General features: G+C 35.8%; 1 protein-coding gene across 1 annotated transcript in view; it reads left to right on the plus strand.

Moving 5' to 3' along the window:
- Positions 1 to 23,004: 23,004 nt before the first annotated feature.
- Positions 23,005 to 27,983, plus strand: part of LOC132554771 (uncharacterized) — a 47,036-nt gene continuing 42,057 nt past the window's right edge. Inside the window, exon 1 of the mRNA XM_060219082.1 lies at positions 23,005 to 23,493. Within this exon, the coding sequence (XP_060075065.1) occupies positions 23,269 to 23,493 (225 nt within the window). The 5' untranslated portion in view covers positions 23,005 to 23,268. The remainder of the gene's footprint in view (positions 23,494 to 27,983) is intronic.

A 27,983-nucleotide genomic window follows, 5' to 3' on the forward strand; every position in this document is an offset into this window, starting at 1 on the left:
TGTTTTGTCCATTAAACGCAAATAGCAAGTGAAAGCAGAGCAATATGCCAGAGAATGAACTGATGTAACGTTAGAAGGTAGTTGCTCTATGAATGAACTAGAGTAATAGACCAGAGAATGAACTGATGTAACGTTAGAAGGTAGTTGCTCTATGAATGAACTAGAGTAATAGACCAGAGAATGAACCGATGTAACGTTACAAGCTAGTTGTTCAATGATTGAAGTAGATTCAAATACAAACACAATCCTCCAGAACTGGAATACTATCATCAGACACTCTCTACACTCAATAATCTACCCTTCATTGACTCTGATTGATAGAATGAAAAGCATGAACATTCTATTTAATAATTCTTTTAAACGTATGCTATCGTCATATTACATGAAATTTAAAGACAAAGAGAGTTGTCGACAATGGATAAATTCTATCAAAGTTTGGCATTATACTGTAGTAATATTTTCAAAACTACCATAAACAAAAGTTGATACTCCGGCTAGTGTGGTTTCCGTACTCAAATACAAACACCATATTTTCCGCCTCCTTCAGTCACGTGAATAATCAAAACCAAACACTCAGTTTTCATTGGTTGTGAATGTATCTCCTTGTAAACAGCCAGGGTCAATTTGAGGCCCGTCTTCTTGTAGTAGATGATGAAAACCTCCCTGAACAAAATACGGGAGGTCTGTCGCATACCAGCCACAGGGATTAGGGTAAATTATATTTCTAAATGACGCAACATCGTTGTAAAGTCATTAACTTCAGATATTTAAAACTCAACATAACATATCTGACGTGAAAAAAAACTGCGCTAATATTTCCCGAACTTATTTGAACGTCACTTGATTTTGTGTTTGGATAGTTTTTTTTACCTTTTTTACGTCTAATATACATGTTATATATATTTCACATGGCGAGAGAATATGTCTATTTTTTCTGTCGTGCTTCGTACTCGTGAAAAATGTAGATATTGCCTCATATTTGTAAAATATAATGAACATCAAAGAGAAGACTACATGTATCAATATACTCTAATTTGGTGACGATAAAATGCGCTCACATTGAAGATATAAACGACCCAGATTCAGAAAATAACTCTAAGCTCTGAAATTTCTGTGATTTGATTAGGAACAGTGTAAGTTAACAGGCGGTTTGCATTGGCGACCGATGGGAAATAACTCCTCTTCCTAATCCCGCCTGAAAAATCTGGCAACAAGAGGTCTTCTTGTGTAAAAAAACAAACAAACAAAACATTGGCAGCAAGTCACTTAGCTATAACAACAAAGACGGTTTCTACCGAATAGCATGAAGTCGGACAACCGCTGTCAACTCGCTCCCAAAATTTGAAATTGGAGATCGTTCTTTTGTTACGATGTCTGTCAAACCATACATACAACATGGCAAAACTTCAATAGAAAGGCCAAACAAGGTGCGCATTATCTGCTTGTGTACAACAACAAAGTATATAAGATCTATTTATCTTTTTTTCTGAAATGTACCATGTAAGTAAAACATTGACACCTACGTTAGTCATGACAAAGTACATCAGTGTAATATAGGTACACTGTTGGTAAAAACGGTTTATCATTGGGCACAAGGATATCGGTTAGATCGTTATAAATATGTACTGTGTTGTTAAATAACAACATTAGTTGATCGGGACCCCCTAACACGTATACCCTGGTTTGTCCCTTATCTGTCACCAGTGTTGTTAACTTTTATAACACTGATTAACCAATAACACCTAACATGTATACCCTGGTTTGTCCCTAATCTGTCCCCAGCGTTGTTAGCTTCTATAACACTGATTAATCACTAACATCTAACATGTATACCCTGGTTTGTCCCTAATCTATCCCCAGTGTTGTTAACTTCTAAAACATTGATCACCTAACATGTATACCCTGGTTTGTCTCTAATCTGTCCCTTGTGTTGTTAACTTCTGTAACATTGATAACCTAACATGTATACCCTGGTTTGTCCCTAATCTGTCCACAGTGTTGTTAACTTCTGTAACATTGATAACCTAACATGTATACCCTGGTTTGTCCCTAATTTGTCACCAGTGTTGTTAAATTCCACAACACTGATTAATAACTAACATCTAACATGTATACCCTGGTTTGTCCCTAATCTGTCCCCAGCGTTGTTAGCTTCTATAACACTGATTAATCACTAACATCTAACATGTATACTCTGGTTTGTCCCTAATCTGTCCCCAGTGTTGTTAACTTCTATAACAGATGCATATCGTAAACCCGTTAAATGTATCTCCTGGCTTGGCACTAAGCTGTTTTTTGCCTTACCTGACACGATGAGGATGTTTAAAGTCGCTACATTGCATATGATTTGGTAACACTATCATATTGTTATATATCCCTACTGAATACCACGCTAATACACTATTTCTTTCTTACACACACGTCGGTGTCACAAATGTCGTATGTACTAACTCTATACTTACTTTTACAAATCATAACCTACATCAGTATAAAATGGTAATGTCTTCCATCAATATTTAAACGAATATACCGACTTAGCCCTGAATTCTAGGACATATATATATATAAGTCACGGGATGACACGTAATTTGTCATTAATGGCGATTACCACACTGAAGAAAACGAATATCCATTATGTTAAAAGAGTCAGAGATATTAAGAAACGATCGCTTACCATTTGTTCTGACACGGCGAGTGTTCCTGAAATAAATAAAAAGTTACGTGTTCAGTCCTTTATCGAACTGAAGCGTTTTCTTTGGAAAACAGCACTGGAGTTTTGGAAAAATCGAACAAAAATCGTGAATTCTGGAAATACGCATCCATTAAACGTTGAGAAAGAATTTACATTTGCATGGAAATTGAATATAACGTTAGTTAAAAAATTACTGGGTTTACACATCACATTCGTTTATTGCTTCGTGACTGAAGCACGTGATGATGTGATTTCCGATAAATGTGTCTTTGGTAATATTTTCAATCACCTCGTACTCTTATGTTTTTGTTCTACATAGTTAATTACTTGAAATGGAAAAGAAATATTCATAGTTTAAATAACTAATGATTATAAAATTCCAACGGCCCGATGTGTGTGTTCACTAGAATGAGGCAAACGTTACAAAAATTGATTTTTAAGGATAAAAACATACCCACCTTTTCTTGTTGATAAGGCGCTCATTCAGTGACGTTATAGTAGCAAGGGCGACAACTCGTACGAGTTTGCGAGACATCTCGGCCATAGAAAAGGCTATTTGCGTACCGTGTGCGGCTGACTTATCCACCACGAAAATGTATTCTTGATTTAATTTCAGTTTATTTAAAGCATGTCTTGAAACAGCAGAGATGAAACAGTTCTTAACTGAGAGCGGTTTAAAAAATAATGATAATAATAATAATAAAAAAACCAAATCTCACAGACCGTATCAATGGTGTATAAAACTAAATCTTGGAAATGAGATCGAGAAATATGAACAAAAATAAAACAATATGCTAAAGAAAACAATTTATAAATAATTTGATATTCTTATTATACCACTTTTGGCATTTAGCTTGTGAAATTCGATTTACAAATTATCATATGTAGTTAACATGAACGTAATTAGAATTAAAATTGTGTAACACGAATTCCACCGTAGACATCCAATAAAATGTATTAAGTGTTTAAGTATTGATGGCGGTTGAGCTCATGTAATTGTAGCTAAAATTGATGGCCAAATATTAAAGTGATAATTAAAACTTTAATTTTGTTATTCATTGTACGTGTTGACATTTACGTTTCTATATTATCCCGATATTCGCAATCGATTTCCAGCTTGACCACGTCTTTGTTTCGGGAAACTCCTCTCAACAGTTTTGAGTGTGAAGCAGTTAATTATGTAAACACAAGAACAGAGTAGTGACACAGGAAGTAAATTCCCGTTTTTCAGCACCTGATATGGTATGGGTGTGGTTGAAAGTTATTTGATAACTCGGAGTCAATTCAGAATTACGAAACAAGTGACATCAATCGCCAACATTGTTCCTAGCGATTCAGGTAGGAAGCCATTTTTGTTTACAAGCGACGGTGTTTTATGTATATGCATTATCTTATATGGGAAAAATTTACATATCCAGAATGTTTATCAACAGATAAGATTTCCTTCTTTAATCATCAGTTAACCTCTATAAGGGCATATTTCAGCCAAATCCAAATGTCATAGTTCACAAGGTGAAACACTTGATATATAAATGCAATGAAAATGATAATAATAATAAATCAATAAAGAATATAGATCGTTTTAATGTGACGTCGCTTTAAACAATAGAACTACATTGTATATCTTTTTTGTTTGTTTTTTGTTTATTTTTTCAGTTCAAAATGAGCATAAGCTGAGAATTTCCTGATATCATTTGAATTCATGGGCCGCGATTGTGTCTTTTACTGAGAATGATAGCGTGACCTAATAATATCTTGATATTTTCTACTTCAACGGCCATAACTAAAACTAAATGTGTCATCAAATATCCATTTGTGATATTTTCGAGTTTGTTATCTGATAAAAACATCTGGTGAGATAGTTTCGTAATCAGAGACGTAATCATGGGGAACATCGTCTGGGATGTCATCTAGAATTTTCTATATCCATGCTTATCTCCCTTCCTATCTACGACAAAAATTCAAGAGTGATAAAGTGATACATCGCAGAGCCAGTTCCAATGTGCCCCTAGACAAGATAACAAACAAAATATAAGGTAGAATTTTTAGTACATACAATCTACAATAACACATTTTTCATTATTTTGAAATCATTTATGCTGTTAGCAATGGAACTTTACTTAGTGCCGAGACATAAAACAGTCGCTTTAAACACAAGATATCAGAACAGGTTCATATCTAAAGTGTAAGCGCATGGTTCATAGGCGAAGCGATATGGCGGAAAGGAATTCTGAATAATATGGCGCTGTTGACCTATCTTACCTTTAGATCAGATATACGGAAATAAATCCAAGAATACGAGAATGTGGATCTTCATAGGACCAAACAAGACTTATAACCTTCATAGCGTTGTCCGACATTTGTCGGTCGATTATCAAAGTCAGCTGTACACAGAAGATCAAAATATTGATGATAAACATGTTTTATCAAAGACCGAGTTCAATCGGACATCGATAAAAATAGCACGCACTGCCAATATCTAAATTTCTATTCATTTAGTCTTATCGCGTAACTCATAAATTTAAGAAGAAAAAGAACGTGTTTTATGGAACATAGCACATCATAGCAGATTTTCTGTTCTTGTTTGCCAGTTTTTTTAACCAAAGATACAGCTGTCGTAGTCATGAGTTAAATCTGCGTTAAGTTCGTTATTTCCATTAATCCATTCTGATGAAAAGAAAGAAAGGAAGGAAGGAAGAAGAAAGAAAGAAACCTTTTATACCAAGACTGAAATCTGTTAAGAAGAGGCTCACGAGTGATAGAGTTTAAGTGCCATTGTGTACATTTAACTTGTGATGTTATCACGGTCAGTATTGACCAATCAAAACAGTTCTTTCTGGTTACTGCCGATTTTTCAGTTTGTTTGATTACAATTTCGTGAGCAATTTTTTTAGTACATATGACCAATAGATAGCGACAGAAAGAAATATTTGACATCATATTACGTTGGACGTGGTGAAAATATAACAAACCAATAAATATATTTGAAATATTATATGCCCAATACCTAAATGTTTGTCGATTCACTGTACAGTTAAAATAACTCTCCCAGAGTGCATTACGGTACCCAACATATTGTATTGTAACTGTATTTGGAACTGTTGAAATAACAGTAAACAAACAAGATAGCATAGAGGTCATTGTGGACGTCCAGAAGTGACGTCACACTATTTATGACGTCATGATCATTGTTGAGTCATCCGTTGGCTGAGTGAAGGTACTACGAGATTCGAGTAAGGCTCTGCGACACAAAAAGTCAGGGTATGATAATGTCACTGTCAATGCGATAAATATTGTAATACAATCCCTTCCTTATAGCGACCACAATTTCCCCATTACTATGCCATTTAACTATAGCTGCTATTAGGTCATTCTTTAACAATATTTTTGTAGAAAATACAGCCGTTTAAATATGCCACGAAAACGACCGACATTGCCCGGAATACTGTACCTATGATTGTGTTTTTTTTTAAAAAAAAATTTTCCAGAAGATAGTGTAATAAGTATTTTCCAACAAAAATTTATCGTTTCAAAGGGGGATAATAAAAAGAAGTAATTAAAAATGTCTTCATTTTGGTATTTCTTACTTTTTTAGTCGGTTTTTTTTTCTGCAACATATCTAAATTATCTGTTAGATACAGTTTCACAAATGTTACGGATATTTAATGTTTCTGATATGATACTCCAGGTATAAGCTGAATTAAAACAATCTGATTCATCATACATTTTTACAATTGTAGGACTAGTTTATGAAAACCACAAAAAAAGCGAATACCGTATTTCTATTTAAAGTCTTCCGCCCGTAAAAAGCGCCCACTTAAGCGTGACGACAATGACGTAGAACTGCCAAACCATGACATTATTTTTGTGTTCATCACTGAAATAAATTATCCTTAAGTTTCATGAATAAATTAACGAGTCCTAGAAGCACGAAGCAGCTGTATGATGCAGTTTAATTCATGTTGGCTCTACTTTATCTAACTCTAAATATATATTAAAAGGGTGTTATTCATTTGGGTGTCTTTTGTACAATCCTCGATGATGAGTAAATGAAGTTTCTTCATAGAGAAATATTCAATTATTTGTTGCATTCGCCGATGTATCATTAGCTTATCAAATTGTAGTATTTGACATTGTACACTACAAATTATACTGACAGATGTCTCCCTAGTTAATAAAAATGGCCGCCGGTTACTTTCGGTATGAAAAAAACTGACATATCAGAAGACGCCGAGAAGAGAAGCTTAAAAAGGACCCTTACAAAGTCCAAGTATAAAATATTGAAATATTAAGCCATGATCCTCTATATGTACCGGAAAATCAATTTGGCGACGTTAGATCATCCAATCATCAGTCACACGCTAGATCCGGGTAACAGATTTTCTGTTATTATTATTATTATTCACTCTTCGAATTTTTAATAATGGAAAAAAGGATGGTTTAGTAGTCCATATTGGATATTTTCACCGTAATCTGACTTCATTCAGGTAATAGTAATATCCGCAGACGGAAGTAAAGTTCTAGGTGTACAGTTGCCCTGCATTGGAACTATCGGGGGGTCAGAGACCTAACGAACAACATCATACAATAGAATTCGGTGACTTCCGGTCACAGAAGTATGTTGTAACGTCATCATCATAATTGATGACGTTACTTGTCGTGTTTTATAATTATCTACTTCTCGTTAACTTCCTGGGTAATACTGTCAACCAACTAGAAATGTATTTTAAGTAATACAAAATAATTGGAGAGTCATCAAAAGTCCACTTCGTCCAGTACATGCTAGCGTCCCTATTGTTGTATACTGTAACCTACCTTGATAGCTGTGGTAAGGAATGTTATGTACGTGCATCGCAACCAATTAATTTTGTGTAACTACTTAAACATCACTTGGTGCGCGTTAGCACGTGCAGAAAATAAATAGAAATTATTACATTCATATACAGTATTTCAATACCACAGTATTTTTAAATAGAATATTTGAAAACACGTTGATAGAACAGGGACGAGTTTAGTTTAACAGTTTAACCGGAAGTAGTAGTTCGTACCACTTGGGCGTCATTAATGACGCGATAACATCAAAATAGTTCCAAGACCAAATTATATAACTCATATTTTATTTATTATTTACAAAATACATATTGAATAATGTAACATCATATCTAGTTGTATTACATATCACATTCAAATCACATTTATATAAATTCTAGGGATATAAGCAGATTTCGCGCATTTACATCCCGTATCAGTAATTACAAGGCCGATAACTCATGTACAAGCCTAACCTCAAACAGTAAACATTGGTGGTTAATCACACATTGTGGTTGCTAAGCTTCATCTGAAAACTTAAAATGTAACAATTAATTTCTTTTTGGTGTCAGGCACAAACCTCCATATGTATTTTGTCAGCAAATTTGTTTATATATGTATCTCGTAAGGTCTACATCGGTCAGTTTCGTATATTTGGTCCCAGCATGGCATTTCCATGAGTGGCATGCCGTCTGTGTGTATCATTGTGGACAGCTGGGTATTGTTACACAAAAAATGATGTCCCCCTCCCTGTACAGAGTCAGAACCCTTTGTACATCTACTGACACTTTGTTAAGGACATACACGTATTTCAATTGCTCTATCATAAGCAACATGACATAGAACATGTTAAGTTTGGCTTTATCCCTCAAAACATAAAATATTGTCGATGTCGAAAATCTGTCCGAACGAACTATTGATATCAATGTTTATATACCCCCCTACCGTAGTGTGCCCTTAGGGTATAAACAACCACAACGAACATCTCTCATCTGCTGCCTCCGTGAGAAGTATTTGTTTCTATGTATTGCTGGTGTCGTTTGCCTGTTTGGGTAGATACAATCGTAGTTGGTGTTGTGATTGTGCAGTTGTACATCTGGTCAATTGTATACGGAAGGCTTCTCACATCCAGTAATTATACTTTCTTGGATGTAAAATTGTGAATAATGTATATGTGTGATCTATCGTCGATCTTATTTCAATTAAAATGCATTCTCATCTTATAGTTACTTCCCTTTGTTTCACTATATCAGTATTGCGATAGGCTTGACTCAGTCGATGTGGGCCGAGGGTGTTACCTTATCTAATGGAGTTTCTTTACTAGTTAAAACTGTTTCTTAACTAATTAAACCTAGTCAGCTGATGGTCTTTCGCTATGTGAACATTACCTACTGGCAATGCTTAACTCTTTATATGTAGCCTGCTGATGGTCCTTAACTACTTATACTTAATCCAATAACCTACAGTAGAGACATTCACCGTACGTACAGTAGCACAGATAAATGTCGACCAAGAAGAGGAGTCTGACATAGGATAATGCACTCCAAGTGTTTCATGACACAATCACGTCAAGGGTACGCTTGATTTGGATGGTATTTGACAGCGTATCAGATACAAAGAAGACTTGTAACGTAGCTACGTTAGTAGACCCTCACCACTGCTGTATAGGAACTTAAGAGCAAAACGTGCGAATCTTAGGGCGCATCTTATTCCTATTGATGGAACATCACGTGAATGTAGGACTTCAAATCGCGATAAGAATGGCCAGGTCATACATGTTAATATGTCCAGTAAACAAAGAAATGATCTATATTTCAGCTGTGCTTTTCCAATCCTCTTTTTGTTTTCATAGATCAAGGCGGAATTCAACTGAACGTTACACGACCGTAGATTGGGCATGCAGTTCAAATATTCTAAAAAGGACCATTATCGTACCTGAAGCAGACAGAAAGAAATGAGAAATGATAAAAAGAAAAAAGACACAAAGAAACAAACAAAAAAAAGAAAAAAGAAAGAAAGAAAGACTTCCCCTGTGGTCGTAATTATTGGCACTGAAGTTTGTAGATTGGACCTTGTATTTAAGCATTATGCGTTAGAAATATAAACCGATTGTTAATGCCATAACACGACAACATACTGACAACATTTACATTTCCTAATATTGATTATAACATCATTTCAACAGAATTATCGACAGTGTAATCAGACCTCTGTGTGGGCTACTCGTCCACGTCTCCATGTCACAATAATTAGGCTGTAAGGGCACGCGCTAATTGTCATCCTATTATAAACAGGCATTTTGATATATTGAGATTTCAATAGCCCAAAATAGCTAGAAAGTCTACTACAATTAAACAGAGACATGTTATTGACTCGGAAACACATATAAACCAAAGTGTAACACTGGAGGAAGGATATTAGAATGTCTAAGGTATTTATATATTTTGATAACGATTTATATGATAATTGTGTCATCACTTTGGAATTAACGCGCATTATGTTTTGGTTAACCAATATTCGATCTCTGGTTAACCTGTCCACGTTACTGTAACATGTCAGTATAACCCACATGTTTCTTCAGACTAATCTCTGCAACAAGTCAATAACGTATCTTCCCAAAATAGGTTAATATCATTGGTAAACCATTAAATATAGATATATATTTCATTGTCAAAATTCAGTTAAGAAGGGTTTAATTACTATAGAGTTTTTTTTTCTAATTAGTTTTTTCATCACTTGTCCATCAGGTTTGAGGTGGTAGAATGTTAATTCGTTAGGATTCTAGATAATTTCTTACACATGTTTTGTTTCCATGGACAACTAGGTCGTGTAGCGACGAATCTTAAAATCACTTATAATCTCAATAACGACAATTTGTCTTGTGTTATCGTAAGTTAAAACAAAATCTGAATTTCGAAAAGTTATTTTTATCCGCATCTGCGAATGGACCAGTCTGGTTTTCTTACGGCTGAGGCCCGTTGATATGACGAACAAGGCCTGTTCGGCCTGTTGTTATGATGGAAATGGCCTGTTGTTCTGACGGACAATGTCTGTTGTTCTTAAATCACCTGCTGTTCTGACGGACAATGTCTGTTGTTCTTAAATGACCTGATGTTCTGACGGACAATCTCTGTTGTTCTTAAATGGCCTGATGTTCTGAGGGACAATCTCTGTTGCTCTGTTGGAAATGACCTGATGTTCTGACGAACTATCTTGTTGTTATGGTGGAAATGGCCTGATGTTCTGACGGACAATCTCTGTTGTTATGGTGGAAATGGCCTGATGTTCTGACGGACAATCTCTGTTGTTCTTAAATGACCTGATGTTCTGACGGACAGTCTCTGTTGTTCTTAAATGACCTGATGTTCTGACGGACAATCTCTGTTGCTCTGTTGGAAATGACCTGATGTTCTGACGAACTATCTTGTTGTTATGGTGGAAATGGCCTGATGTTATGACGGACAGTGTCCATTTTTCTGAGTGAGTAGGTTTGTTTTTCTGACAGACAAGACTTGTTGTCTTGTTTGACAAAGTCTGTTGTTCTGTCAGGTGGACAGGGGCTAATTCTGAAAGACAAGATATGTTGTTTTAAGGGGAAATTTGAGTGTTGATCTGACAGACAAAATCCGTTATTATTAAGATATGTGTGGACGTGGACCACCATAACGTGATTTATTCAGACTAGGTAGACCATCCTTTGTGTTGGTATATCAGGTATAATCAGGTTACGTAACAAGACATGCTGATATTTCTCCACCAATCACATCCACGATCGGACATGGTTTATACATGTAACACATGTTCCTACAACGATGTGCTATGTACGATTGATTGCATATAATTGTATAATTAACAGAATCTACAGGCTATAAATTCATCCAGACGTTGAACTCCTTTCATCTGACATTCAAAATATGGATTTCAAATGACGAAAAAAATCTTATCCCGCCGGCGCGCGTTGAAAGAGAAAGGGCGAAGTTTGAATCTGCGAGAAAAAAAAGAAAGGAAAATAAAAATAAAAAAAACCGACAGAAAACAAAAACAACAAAAATATGTGTATTTGTGAGAGTTCTTTTTATAGGACATCTTTAAGAATAATAATCCAAAAAGTACATTGCACTCAACACAAAAATGCGAAAACCTTAAATTATAGTGATTGATATGGGATTCGATTATCACCATGACCTATACAAGGGCATAGAAGGTCACACTACGCCATCGTGTTATCGCCCGGCAGGTGGGTTAAGAAAATAGTTTACGTAAGATTTATGTATTTCACTGATGTCTTGATTTACACGGACACACCGGTGTGTGATAACGAACGAAGACCAGACGTGTAGTAAAATGCACGACCGATCTGACAACTTGACGGAGCGTGAGCTTCCTAAAGATTGGCCAGGTACAGCGAGAGTGTTAGGTTCAACGAATAATAATGCACTTGTTTGTTGAAATTTCGTGTATAGAATAATCGGATAGCATATAAATGACCTGGTTGGAGTTTAATTCTATATTATTCAGTTGTGAAATAGAGTTACTAGTGTGAAACAGCAGGTTTTTCTGATAGTCAAAACATACCTATTAGGCATTTTTATCAAGTATGAGGTCTTAATTCAGAACTTAGATAACACACAAGTACACATGTCTAAACAGTATAATAGTGTTCTATTCATCATAAATTTAATTTCGTTTGTTATTAGAATGTTCCTTTCAATGCGGAAGTTTCTCAGCGAGAGGTTTGATTTAATAAATTAAGATATATTTAATACATACACGCTCATTTCAGATTCGGCGCTGACTTTAGCAAAATGACAAAGCTAACAGTGAAGAGGACTACAGAGTGAAGGGGAGGGGTAGCTGTGGTACGATACACAGATATACCTATCAACAGGCTCACGATAACGCCACCCACCTGACACAAGTTGTTAGGGATATTAGGTTATTATGCAACATCTGGGTCCAGATACGGAACGAAACATCCGGATTTATGATCGCCTCTGATGACACCTAATGTAAACACGCTTTATCGTCGCTGTTGGTTCTTTTTTTCTAAACGGTCAATGGGTGAACGTCTATCATATCAATACCTGTCGTTTTAATCAGTGGACTATTTTAAGGAACGATTTAGGAATAATATTGTTTCTCTTATAATTTCACAAAATATATGACTTTATTGCGGTCCGGTACCTCGTCATTTAGAATACACTTTCGCGCACATACATCTAATAATATGTTATTTAGTCAATAACGATACGCTATTGACTCCTTTCTTGATAACTCAGTTGAAGAATTACCCTGGAGAGCAGTGATACATCGCATACATATCAAAAGATTAGAATTGACAAATACAATTTTTAAGAGAAAGAAAACTTTGATTTTCTTTTCTTCTCGCAGAAAATAAAACCATTAGAGAGTTTGATAAAGATCTCATATCGATGATAATATTTCTTTGTTTCGTCACTAAGATAGATGTATCAGTTGTAGACTTGAGATGTGAACACTTATACGTGTCTAACTACAGAGTGTATAAGGATTTTTTAAGGGTTTTCTTATACATCACTAAGGATGACATGTTGTACATGTATGTTACACTTCGCCGTTATTCAAAGTATATTTGTAACCGGGTTTCCTAAGGGGTCACGGAATGAGAAACCGAATACAGTGGGTTGGGTTCGATGATTTTATTTCATTTATTAATTTTAGTACACCTAAGTTACCGTATACAATATGAAACCTATATGTTTTTTGTATACATACAGTGTGTGTCAATGACATGCAAGAATCTATATCTGTATCAATAAATAAGACTGACATGTTCTTTTTTATACGAATTTTAGTATAATTAATCACAACTACAAATACCAGTCTTCATCTTCTACCCTAGTAATGCTTACATATGTACCCATAGCAGGAATGTCACAGAGGTCACAACAAGGGGAGATAATCTACTTGTTAATACTACATGTAGTTGACAATACCCTAAATAGTGACTATGATCCAAATCTACCAGAAATAACAAACTTACAAATAACATTTTTTCAACACTATGACTGTTAATTAAACAATCGTAATGGTCCATTTCAGCACTATCAAAATATAAATAGTTCCTACCCCGTCTATGGGTTGAGTGTCACTACTGATTTTTGTGACCAGCCTTAGAAATAACCCAGCAGTTGTACTCGTACTTACTGCAAGATTTAAGAAAACCATCTGTCAATAAATTTACATCAAATTTAACCTGATCGAGGGAAGACAAATCATTAAAAAGGGTCTACATAAATGTCATGTCAAGGTCAAATTAGCGCTGGATATTACAAAATGTATACATCATGTGCACCAGACCCGTATGAAGCATGTGCAACTGGACAGCATAAATTTAGATCAGTCACGTTGCTGTACGTGCATATACAGCAAATGTGTAGGTAAAATCCATATATATTCGCCAGGTAGAATGGGCAAGCACAACACAGTAAATATATTGTATATACACAGAGTATATCCCAACTCTGAACGACATAAATGTACCTGTTATGTGTACCAGTGTTACAGGTTCAACATAAATGTACCTGTTATGTGTACCAGTGTTACAGGTACAACATAAATGTACCTGTTATGTTTACTTGTGTTACAGGTTCAACATAAATGTACCTGTTATGTTTACTTGTGTTACAGGTACAACATAAATGTACCTGTTATGTTTACTTGTGTTACAGGTATAACATAAATGTACATGTTATGTTTACTTGTGTTAGGTATAACATAAATGTAGCTGTTATGTTTACTTGTCTACCAGGTATAACATAAATGTACATGTTATGTTTACTTGTGTTACAGGTGTAATAACATAAATGTACCTGTTATGTTTACTTGTCTACCAGGTATAACATAAATGTACCCGTTATGTTTACTTGTGTTACAGGTATAACATAAATGTACATGTTATGTTTACTTGTGCTACAGGTACAACATAAATGTACATGTTATGTTCACTTGTGTTACAGGTATAACATAAATGGAATTAAAACAACACATATCCAATATGTATAAGATATTAAATTTCATTTAAGACCATATGAGGTGAAATACATGCCACACATTGAGTCTGTACTCGAGAAACAAGGAACAGTGACGTCATCGTTTACGTTTAAATTAAGTAGCATTAGATTAACCCCTTGTGTTTTTTTAGCATTTTATCATCGGTGGCATGCATTTATAATGGATATCAGTGATCATTAATTGTGAAATAATTTCAACTGACAGGTATACAGCTTTCAGCTGTATCATATTGACGTAATCAAGTAATTACACATGGGTCGTGTAGTCCTTAAGTAAGGAACTGATAAACCGAAAGTACATAAAAAAACAAGAGATGAATCATACTTGTGTTCATATTACGAAATTTTGAAAAGAATTTATGAAAAAAAGGTTACCATCTGAAGACCCTAAAATTCTACAGCAGCAATCCTATATAATTTACCTTTACCAAAACGAGGCAAACTTTTCATTTGAACTAAACAGATAACAAAATATAGTCTCATTATTGTAGATGTTGACCCATTACAAATTCAACGAATTTATTGTTTAATGGACTGTTTCGTCAACATTTCTCTAATAAATTAGGTATTGTCCCACTTACAAAGCACTAAGATTGACCTCTCATGCAGTACTATTGTACATGTAATGTATATGCATATTCTAGGTACAGTCTAGAATAAACATGCATCTTAATTACGATAATAAGTTTTTAAAATAGAAAAGGTACATTATGATATGTAACTAAAACTACAACATCCAGTAAATACCTGTTAGGATACTTCTATATAAAACTACAAGATCCAGTAAATACCTGTTAGGATACTTCTACATAAAACTACAACATCCAGTAAATACCTGTTAGGATACTCCTACATAAAACTACAACATCCAGTAAATACCTGTTAGGATACTTCTACATAAAACTACAACATCCAGTAAATACCTGTTAGGATACTCCTACATAAAACTACTACAAGATCCAGTAAATACAGTAAATACCTGTTAGGATACTTCTACATACAACTACAACATCCAGTAAATACCTGTTAGGATACTTCTACATAAAACTACAACATCCAGTAAATACCTGTTAGGATACTTCTACATAAAACTACAAGATCCAGTAAATACCTGTTAGGATACTTCTACATAAAACTACAACATCCAGTAAATACCTGTTAGGATACTTCTACATAAAACTACAACATCCAGTAAATACCTGTTAGGATACTTCTACATAAAACTTCAACATCCAGTAAATACCTGTTAGGATACTTCTACATAAAACTATAACATCCAGTAAATACCTGTTAGGATACTTCTACATAAAACTACAACATCCAGTAAATACCTGTTAGGATACTTCTACATAAAACTACAACATCCAGTAAATACCTGTTAGGATACTCCTACATACAACTACAACATCCAGTAAATACCTGTTAGGATACTTCTACATAAAACTACAACATCCAGTAAATACCTGTTAGGATACTTCTACATACAACTACAACATCCAGTAAATACCTGTTAGGATACTTCTACATAAAACTACAACATCCAGTAAATACCTGTTAGGATACTTCTACATAAAACTATAACATCCAGTAAATACCTGTTGGGATACTCCTACATACAACTACAACATCCAGTAAATACCTGTTGGGATACTTCTACATAAAACTACAACATCCAGTAAATACCTGTTAGGATACTTCTACATAAAACTACAACATCCAGTAAATACCTGTTAGGATACTTCTACATAAAACTACAACATCCAGTAAATACCTGTTAGGATACTTCTACATAAAACTACAACATCCAGTAAATACCTGTTAGGATACTTCTACATAAAACTACAACATCCAGTAAATACCTGTTAGGATACTCCTACATAAAACTACAAGATCCAGTAAATACCTGTTAGGATACTTCTACATAAAACTACAACATCCAGTAAATACCTGTTAGGATACTTCTACATAAAACTACAAGATCCAGTAAATACCTGTTAGGATACTTCTACATAAAACTTCAACATCCAGTAAATACCTGTTAGGATACTTCTACATAAAACTACAACATCCAGTAAATACCTGTTAGGATACTTCTACATAAAACTACAACATCCAGTAAATACCTGTTAGGATACTTCTACATAAAACTACAACATCCAGTAAATACCTGTTAGGATACTTCTACATAAAACTACAACATCCAGTAAATACCTGTTAGGATACTTCTACATAAAACTACAACATCCAGTAAATACCTGTTAGGATACTTCTACATACAACTACAACATCCAGTAAATACCTGTTGGGATACTTCTACATAAAACTACAACATCCAGTAAATACCTGTTGGGATACTCCTACATACAACTACAAGATCCAGTAAATACCTGTTAGGATACTTCTACATAAAACTACAACATCCAGTAAATACCTGTTAGGATACTTCTACATAAAACTACAACATCCAGTAAATACCTGTTAGGATACTTCTACATACAACTACAACATCCAGTAAATACCTGTTGGGATACTTCTACATAAAACTACAACATCCAGTAAATACCTGTTAGGATACTTCTACATAAAACTACAACATCCAGTTAATACCTGTTAGGAAATTCTACATAAAACTACAATGTAATTATTTGTGAAAATCCATCAATTTTGTGAGGGTAATAACGAAATATATTGTTACAAGAGTGGTAATCACAATTTACTTGAAAGCTTTACAATAACCACTGGAACATGCTCTTGTCTTTTCTGATAAATCTGAGTCGAATGAACTCTCGTACTGCTCTACTGAGGGACCGACGCGCGTGCTGTCTGATCTTTTGGTAGTGCATGCATGGCTTGTGTAGATCCGACTTCAAAGAAATCATTGGTGTAATTTGATATTTCTTTGGTCTGAAACTTTGAAAAAACTTTTTCTGTGAGTATCATGCGTTGTGGGAAAACAGTGAAAGTAAGTCAGCCAGCTAAAGCTATAGATTCTTTTTCAGGAGAGCATTATGCTGGAGTTATTTACAACACAAGACGTCTGACCAATTTTCCTCGGCTGTTTGTCCATTTGAATCAGAGTTACCGGTACAACGGTCTTTCTTTAGTTTATAAATAAAGGGAACGAGAAGGAAGTTATGGCAAACGTTTGCCAAAGTACAGACGAGGTTTAACAAACGTTTGCCAATGTACAGACGAGGTTTAACAAAACTTTACCAATGTACAGACGAGGTTTAACAAACGTTTGCCAATGTACAGACGAGGTTTAACAAACCTTTGACAATGTACAGACGAGGTTTAACAAACCTTTGCCAATGTACAGACGAGGTTTAACAAACGTTTGCCAATGTACAGACGAGGTTTAACAAAACTTTACCAATGTACAGACGAGGTTTAACAAACGTTTGCCAATGTACAGACGAGGTTTAACAAACCTTTGCCAATGTACAGACGAGGTTTAACAAACGTTTGCCAATGTACAGACGAGGTTTAGAAAACCTTTGCCAATGTACAGACGAGGTTTAACAAACGTTTGCCAATGTACAGACGAGGTTTAGAAAACCTTTGCCAATGTACAGACGAGGTTTAACAAACGTTTGCCAATGTACAGACGAGGTTTAACAAACGTTTGCCAATGTACAGACGAGGTTTAGAAAACCATTGCCAATGTACAGACGAGGTTTAACAAACCTTTGCCAATGTACAGACGAGGTTTAACAAACGTTTGTCAATGTACAGACGAGGTTTAACAAGCATTGGCGAAGGGTCTGACGGGTTTAAAAAACATTGGCGAAGGTCAGGCGGGCTTTAAAAAGGTTTAACAAACTTGGGTCAAGGGACAGACGTGGTTTTACAAACATGGACCAAGTAACAGAGGGGAGTAAAAACCTTTGCCAAAGGACAGGCGAGGTTTATTAAACCTTGGTCAAGGGTGGGTCGAGCGAAAATGGGGTTTAAAAAACCTGGACCAAGTGACAGATGGGGTTTAACAAGCCTGGACCAAGTGACAGATGGGATTTAACCAGCCTGGACTAAGTGACAGATGGGGTTACAAAAACTGAGCCAAAGGGCTTTATAAAACTTTGGTCAAGGGAAAGACGGGTTTAACAAACCTGGACCAAGGGGCAGGCGGGGCTTAACAAACCTGGGCCAAGGAACAGACGGGGTGTAACAAACCTAGGTCAAGGGACTGGCGGGGTTTATTAAACCTTGGTCAAGGGAAAGACGGGGTTTAACAAACCTGGTTCGAGCAAAAGACGGTGTTTTAAAAGCCTGGACCAAGAGAAAATGGGATTTAACAAGTCCGGACCAAGTGACAGATTGGGTTAAAAAAATCTGAGCGAAAGGGCAGACTGGGTTTAACAAATCGTGGCCAAGTGACAGACTATGTTTAACAAACCTCGGCTAGAGGAAAGACGGTGTTTAACAAACCATGTGCAAGGGACTGGCGTGGTTTATAAAACCTCGGCCAAAGAACAGACGGGTTTAACAAACCTGGGCCAAGTGACAGGGGGTTTAACAAAACTTGACTAGGGCACAGATGGGGTTTAACAAACGTGGGCCAAATGACAGAGGGTTTAACAAACATTGGCTAAGGGACTGGCAGGGTTTAGCAAACCTCAGCCAGGGGACAGTTGTTTTTTATCAAATCTGGGCCGAGGGACAGACGGGTATTAGGAAAAAAAACATGATCTTGAGGATAATGGGGATATAACAAACCTTGCCCAAGGTACAGACGGGAACATGAGAGACCCGTGCCAATGGCCTTACGGGGGTTTGATAAACCTGGGTCAAGATACCGTCCAGATCAATTACAGTGAAGTGTTTTGTCACATGATATACCTTCGTCAGCACAGCGGTCCGTTTCTAAGTTTCCCGAGAAACGCAAACCGACACAAGTTATGAGAGTCGCACCGCACGCCATTGATCTTCACCTGTGACAAACATGAATCTAACAAAACTGGGCAAAGGGACAGAAGTGGATTTAACAACCCTCGGCCAAGGCAGTTACAAGGATTTAACAACCCTCGGCCAAGGCAGTTACAGGGATTTAACAACCCTCGGCCAAGGCAGTTACAGGGATTTAACAACCCTCGGCCAAGGCAGTTACAGGGATTTAACAACCCTCGGCCAAGGCAGTTACAGGGATTTAACAACCCTCGGCCAAGGCAGTTACAGGGTTTTAACAACCCTCGGCCAAGGCAGTTACAGGGATTTGACATACCTCGGCCAAGGCAGTTACAGGGATTGGATATACTTGGACCAATTGGATGACAGGGTCTTGGTATACCTGTTCAAACGAAGAGATGAAAATTTCCTAAAACTTTGCCAAGAATAGATGGAGATTTAACAAACCTTGCCTACGTCACAGACGGAGATTTCGTATGTTTTTTAACGTTAAGTACTTTTTCGGCTTTATTCAACAAACGTTTATATAAGACAGGGACCTGTATACAAAGGTAAAATTACTACTTGTTTGGTAAGGCTTGTCGAATGTTTGTAAACTTTTAATAATGTTTCTCCCTAGTTAAGACCCCCTATCTCACTCAAAGGGTGTGAAATTCACATGCAAGAAAGAGATTTGCTCACTGCATTCAGTGAATATACATCCATAAATTAGTATACTTGGTTAATGAAACATTTAGAATTATTGAAAATTTACAATAATTTTACATTGTAATAGTTTTTTTTATATATATTATCAGTGATAATAATAAGACTTTAATAATGGAATAAATTGGGGATACACTTGACTGTCTTACCCTTGTCAAAGTCTCCAGCGATTCTAATGGGTTTGGAGAAAAGAGTGTTGCCAGAAATCTCGGTTACTTTCACATTTATACCAATAAAAAATCATTTATACCTTTAAGGTAAAAAATACGATGTTATTGGTTAGTGGTAATAAATGTCGGAGTGTGAAGTATTTGATTTAAAATGTTACTCTCTTAAAGTAAACTGTGTCGGAGATAGAACTACGGGAAATCTAGAAATATCCACGTAAGTCTGTACAAATATCAGCTCGAAATAAAACCTACCATTTCCAGGTCTGTTTGTCAGCCAAAACAATGTGTGTTATAAGACCATACTTTTCATCTGTTTGCTTTAGGTTTTAGGTTCTCGAATTAGCCAGAGGTGGGGGGGGGGGGGGGGGGGGGGCAGGGATTTGGGGGGGAGCAAGGGAGAGAGAGAGAGGTCTATTTGTGTGTGTGTGTGTGTGTGTGTTTGTGTGTGTGTGATGGTATGTGTGTGTGTGTGTGTTTGAGAGAGAGAGAGAGAGAGAGAGAGAGAGAGAGAGAGAGAGAGAGAGAGAGAGAGAGAGAGAGAGAGGGGGGGGGATGAGCGAGAGAGAGAGAGAGCACATTTATTCCACGTGTTGCACTTATATTTTAAGTCACCTTAGTAGAAGACAAAGAAAAAATCGAGTACTCAGCAGGGAGTTGGGTTGTCAGTAACTCAGTTGGATACACCGTGTATAAATCTTAAGTTATCCTATGTTATGGAAATCGCCCTTGATAATACAGGCAATCACGCCATCAGGGTCACTTTTTGCGACTTGTAGTGTGATACAGAAGGTATATCTAGATTTCCAGTGAGGCATCTCCAGCTTTCTGATCTTCCATTTTTAATTCCCTTTTAAAATACTCAAATCATATGCTTTTAAAATAAATATTTTGTTTAAATCGAGTCTACAGTTTTGGTTCCAGACACAATGTTTAATATGCAATATACTAACGGGCTGGTACTTAGAGGCTACAATGAGTAGAAGACAAAAACAATGGAGGTCCCAAATGTTACCGTAGAAGCCATCCAAAAACGAGAACATCAAGCTTATCTGATCATCTGATCACAACTTCCGGTATGGTTTAGATCATTCCAACAGGACTACGGCACTTCCGGAAGGATTAGGGTACATCTTGTTGGATTTCGGCACTTTCGATGGAATTATGATAGATTTATCCGTTATCTATAATTGTTTTGAGACTTAAATGTGGATTGAATACATCCTCATAGAATTCTAGTGTTAATTTGATTTTTCATGCGTTATCGGTTTAAAATCGAAAAAAAAAACAAAAACAAAAACAAAAAAAAACCCAAGATTGTTCATAACAAGGAATGTCGAGTTTATAACTACATAGATACCTCTCATTCACATCTCTCTTAAGATTTACCTGATCAGGGGAAATTGTTTTACAACAGCCTAAAGATAATTTCATTATTTCTATATGTACTTTTAGATATGGAATATAAATGTATGAAAAATCAAATATCGGATAAAGAGAGAAAGATATTAATTTACTAGATTACCTGGGTCAGAAGCTTCATGTATAGCCTTCCAGTCTTACTCTCGCGCGTCGATTAATAAAAAAGTTCAATCGTCCAAAGATGAATTCTGATATCGGACTCCGAATTAACACATTTTTTCATTTGAGCTTTTGTTAATCTGAAATATGCATTAAGACGTTACCCAAATATCGCTATCGAATGCCGTGTTAACGAAGTCCAAGGAGACATTAAGCAATTACCAGATTATTTCTGTCAGACGTCGAATAAATGATGTCAAACGTGTCCAAAAAGTATTTCTGAAACCTGACCATCAAATATGGGTTATGGAAATCTGAAGTGACATCAAGATATTAATATGTCATGTTATTTAAGTGCAGGTTAATGAAAGCTGAGATGTCCGACATTATAACGGTGACATCCGGATCAATGTTTACGGAAGATGACTCTAAAAATGGGAAGACTGATCACCAAAGCAGAAGCCAAGATTTTCTCAAAAACGATCTGAGGAGTTTCACACTTAAATTGAAAAATATGTTCCACCTTTGTTACTATTAGAACAAGATCTGTGATCAAATTCCACATTTGGATGGTGCACGGACAATGTACTCATGCATGAATGGAATGTGAACCAACTGTAGGTACATACATCAGATAGAGAAAAGTTCCGCCGTATCTACGTTCACAGCTAACTACCACCGACTCCCTCTCTCACAGAGGTATTTTTATTCATACCAACACCAAGTACGATTACATGCGATTGTTCTGGACCTCGAACACCGTGAATACGTGTACAATATCTGGAACGAACACTGACATCATTTTGCGGATGAAATTAGTGTTTTTATACAGCGTCAACCATTCATTTATCACAAAGGAAAGGACTGGTATTGTTTATATAATACAGTTTGATTGTTGTGAGTGTTCTGAATGATATTTTTTTTCAGTTAGAAACCTGGTATTGGATTAATGTGATTTTTCATGACTTACATAATTCCATATAAATCAGGATTTTATAAAGAAGAAAAAAACGCAGTTTGGATTGATTTTAATGCATAAAATCGTGCATGGCATATCACAAACTTCTGTGTTGGAATAAAAAAAAAATTGGCGAAAGTGACTTTAATTTTGGATATTAATCTATAAGTACCATATCATAACTCTGCATTGACCAGAGGGAAGGAGTCAAAATAAGGATCAGTGTCCCGGATGAAAATTTACTGACTTTGACTGTACATGGGAAGTATCTTTTGATTAGTGATGTAATGAACGTGTGGTCAGCTGCCGTGAATGGTAAAATTCCCATATGATACCATATTACATGAAGAAATGTCAGTTATCCATAGATGATTAAGGGATGAATTTGGTTACCGGTATTCACTAATCATTCAAATTTTCAATTTTAACTTTTCACATCATCACATTCCAAGTTTAAACATGGATGTATTTAGATATATCTGTTTGATATTATGGATTATAACGACTAAGGGTGGACATGCCCAGATACAAGAAAGTGATACTGGTGACAAAACGATAGATGCAGAGGCTGCGCGTGCATGGCTCGAACAATACAATCGGGATGCCTCGGACATCTCTTATGAAAGTTCAGTCACTCACTGGAATTATGCAACAAACATAACGGAGCATAACAGGAAGCTCGCGGTAAGTCGTATTACTATTCTCAAGGTGTGGGGAAATGCTTAACTATTTCCATATACGTAAAACTTATATGCTTTCGGAGTTAGATATAAGTATTTTAAGTACCTAAGGTCAGGATGAGAAAACTATAATTATAACATCTTATTTTCTGCTGTGTTTGAATCTATTACGTCAGTTTCACTGATACGTCATTCTCTGTTTTTTATCTTTCCATAACAAGTAAGTAAAGGTCCATGGGCCACATTAACCTGTATTAATTATTAAACGTGTTATGTTTACACGAAAGGAGGGGAACGCACAAGTACAACTAATCGTTAATGTTTTGTATGTATTATGTACACCAAGGTATAACGTACAGTTACACTTGTACGATACAGTAACGCTATCTAAAAATGCATGTATGTTATGTACATGCAGATGTGAGTCTAAAATATGCAATTTTACATCTTGAAAACAATTAACAACTTTTTGATAAAACTCTCCGAATTTTATTGCTCGTTGTTAAATCCTTAACTATTGGAGCAGTTCTGATCCTATTTTCTCAGACAGTTCAATATTTGTGTCGCAAGTTTTCGTATCAATGGTATCAACCACGTGGTTGTGAATGCACTTGGATCAGCGTCATTTTGACACTTGTCGTGCCTCATTGCGAAGTGTGCATACGACACAAACATTATGGTGACACCACACAGCATAATTCTAGCATGTCTTAAACAATGCCTTGGGATTTTAGGGTGTAAAAGCTGATGGTTGATTCAAATTCTCGACTTTTGTCGTAACAAATATTTATACTGTTTATAGCATACAAACGTACTTCTGCAAAAATAATAAAAAAAATCATAATACACGAACTTTACTAGTGAACGTTTACAGCTGTATCTTAACACTTGTGCTGGTCACTTTCAAATATCATAATTTTGTCTTCTGGATTCCTATAGTTCAGGTCATTAGGGTAAATGATCGATTAATAATTTGCTAAAAGAAGATGTAAACAGATGACCCAATACCTGTTCACTTCTGAACGGAGAATCGAACCTCGGTCGCCTAATATGGTACAGGTGAAAGATGGATACTGCACCACCTGACGATCTTATCTAATATATCTACGATTGAATCTATATTGGAAGGTGCTATCCATCTGTATGTGTTTTGTACAATAATACAGTTCTGTTAAAAAGTTAATATTAAACAACTAACGACTACATTTTGTATTCAAATGTAAGGATAGTAGGAAATGAGTTTTCATAGACCGGTATGAACGCAGATATCCTTTTTCATACTTCGGTAAAGCAAAAACAAGGAGGTTCTCCGAGGTCTTTTCCGGAATTTAACACTATGCTCCTAGATATACTGACGTATCATAAAAAGATTTTCTAGTTATGAATATCAGTATTACAGGCGTTATAAAAACGTGGGCCTTGTGTGCACCACTATAGTATCGTATATATTGGCTACTTCATATTAAAATTTTCATGAAACAGCGCCGGTTTATAAATTATTCTCCGATAGCCTCTTCATGTTCTCAGTGACGTAAATTACAGAAATTAAACAATCTTTTACACTTCCTCTATACTTGATGGATGAAGATTTCCAAAATTCCTTTCTGATTTTGACGATTCTAGGAACATTATTCATGGTACTATCAAAACACAAAAATGAATATTAAATGTCCGCAAATTCTCATTTACATGTAGATGTTAACGACCTGGAGAGAGCCAGGAAACTTATGTTGAAAGTCACTAGTTTAAACATTAATACAGATTTATAAAAGCAATCAAGAAAAGAATTATCGAAAATCGTCGTTTTATTTCTAAATTATTATTCTTTAGAGGTTAAACGGTTCTAAAATTAGAGGTGTCATATCGTTTTTCTTGGCGACAAGGAAGAATATATGCCATATTTACCACCGTACCATACAAAGACACGCTGATGGTAATTGGACAAAAAACGTGTGAGTTATGTTACGGCCCACCCTCAGATACAGCTATAAATCGTATCTAAGTGATTATGACTACACCCAACTGTTTTTCTCCTTAACAACTTGAACTCTTCTGGTGTCCATCATGCTAATTAGCTATAAAACGCATACAGTGTGTGGTATAAAATCCGTAATCGGATAAATGTAACAAATTTCACACTATCTCTTGATTTATGTACAATTATTGTCTTGCTGTCGTAGAGAGACTACGTTGTTGCTTCTCCCAGTGTTTCATCACCTCACACAGCTTTAATTTTATCTTTATGGTTTAATGTTTATTGAGTAAGTACGGTCACACACACACACACACACACACACACACACACACACAGAGAGAGAGAGAGAGAGAGAGAGAGAGAGAGAGAGAGAGAGAGAGAGAGAGAGGAGAGAGAAGGAGTAGGAGAGAGAGAGAGAGAGAGAGAGAGAGAGAGAGAGAGAGAGAGAGAGAGAGAGAGAGAGAGAGAGAGAGAGAGAGAGAGAGAGAGAGAGAGAGAGAGAGAGAGAGAGAGAGAGAGAGAGAGAGAGAGAGAGAGAGAGAGAGAGAGAGAGAGAGAGAGAGAGAGAGAGAGAGAGAGAGAGAGAGAGGCCTCAATGTTTCCGACATTTGCAGAATATTGCAAAAATTTATTTTTCTGCGACATTGAAAATAAAGGATACTGAGATGTAACTTTCAGATTCTGTTATAAGTTTTGTTTTCTGCAGAGAAACACATATGGCGTCTATCCTTCAATTACAATGTGTTATAATTTGTCAAGTTCATTGTGAAATTTGATTACATTATATTGAAAAGAATACTTTCGGATTCCCTGGAGATTTTCTCTCATTTATCAGGAAAGATGATCATTTGAAGATGAACCTATCTAAAAAAGTTTATGATGAGAAATGTCTATCTGTGATATAAATCTGAATGTGGGGGTGGTGGGGGTTTGGGGATGGTGATAATCAAATGTACTTTAATCATTACAAACCTCTCTTACTAACTATATCTGCTGGATTTAGCATGAGGGGTAAGTATTTATATAAAATCAATGCCAGAATGATATGTTACATCGGGGTGTCCCTGAACGCATACATGTCTAGGACAATAGGTAGAAACATCAAAGGGAGGGTAATTATTGTCCGTTTCATATAGGTACTGTATTTACCTGAGATATTTTACTTGTGGATCAACCTGTAATTTCTATTTTTGACTGCAAAGTTACATGAAGGACATTAGTTACAAATATTAAACAATTAACATTAATAAGACCTTCACTGAGGAAACTTATTCACAGTGGTGGCGCCGGAAGGTATTGCTTGTCCTGGGTCAGAAAATTGGTTCTAGAAAGGCTACAGTTCGTATTTGACACAGTGCCATATGTTGGTAGTGTATGAAGTGTACATAAACGTTCGATTCACTCCAACATTAAATGATGAATACCCTGCAGACAAATTCTGTGTCGTATCGAGCAAGATTAGGCACATAGTGACCGCTATCTTTAGCCTCCCCAACCATAAACTCGCAACCTTCTTCATTACACGAATGAATGATTTGATAATGTCTTGCATAGCGTATGATAACACATTCATCGTTCGCTCCAGTAAGAAATGGAAGTTTGATAATATCCGTGCGGTGCTTCATTCCTTGACGGTGACAGGTTCCTGAGATAAGAGACTATTACGGCTGGAGTTAATGTGCTGTTGTCATCTGATACGTGAGATGTTCGAGTTGTAAAAATAAATCATGGTTTTAGTTTACAACAAAAGTTTTGGCAATGCATTCAACATGGTACATGTTTTGCCGACAAGGATCGTCTTTATAGTGTATGGTCCGTTGGAATTGATAAATTATATTGCATAAAAATTAAAGTTTACAAGAATAATATGTCTAAAAGACAGAACAATTGAACACAGCTGTTGTCTTGTCACCAGTCTAGTTATTGTTTCCAAGTGAATACATTTGGAATTTTTTTTTGTATATTTATTGAGATGCTAAAAAAATTGACAAGAAAATCATGGTATTTCAAGTCAAATGAAACACTCTAAATATAATTGTCTTACCATCATAATTTAGAGATAAACCTCCCAACCATTTCCTGGTGATGACGTTTATTCTCAGTTTAACGGGTTCCAATATATATATATCGATACACTGTTTTTGTCATGTTTGAGATCAATTCATTTATAGTGAAACCTACATTTTCATTGCTCTGTTCGCAATATTCCGTCAAACATCTGAAGCACATGGAGACACTTGGATACGCAGGAGGCAAACCTTAATGATTCTAAGAAGTTTGATAAAGTAACCCGGTATATTGTCAAAAACATTAGTCGGCGAGTTACAGCTATTTTTAAACCATAGAATAACTCTGTTACTTTACCATCTTCTATCTGTCGATCACGATAAAAACATTTATATCCAGGATGATAAAGGTTTGATGTTGTTGATATGTAGCTTTTAATAAAAATATACAGTAGATGTATACATTCCAGAAGTCTTTATTTTCCTGTTGGTGTATCACGTAATGTTTTGTTG

This window comes from Ylistrum balloti, unplaced genomic scaffold, assembly GCF_031769215.1.
Source record: "Ylistrum balloti isolate Yb309-2 unplaced genomic scaffold, AGI_CSIRO_Ybal_v1 Utg370444, whole genome shotgun sequence".
Classification (NCBI taxonomy): Eukaryota; Metazoa; Mollusca; class Bivalvia; order Pectinida; family Pectinidae; genus Ylistrum; species Ylistrum balloti.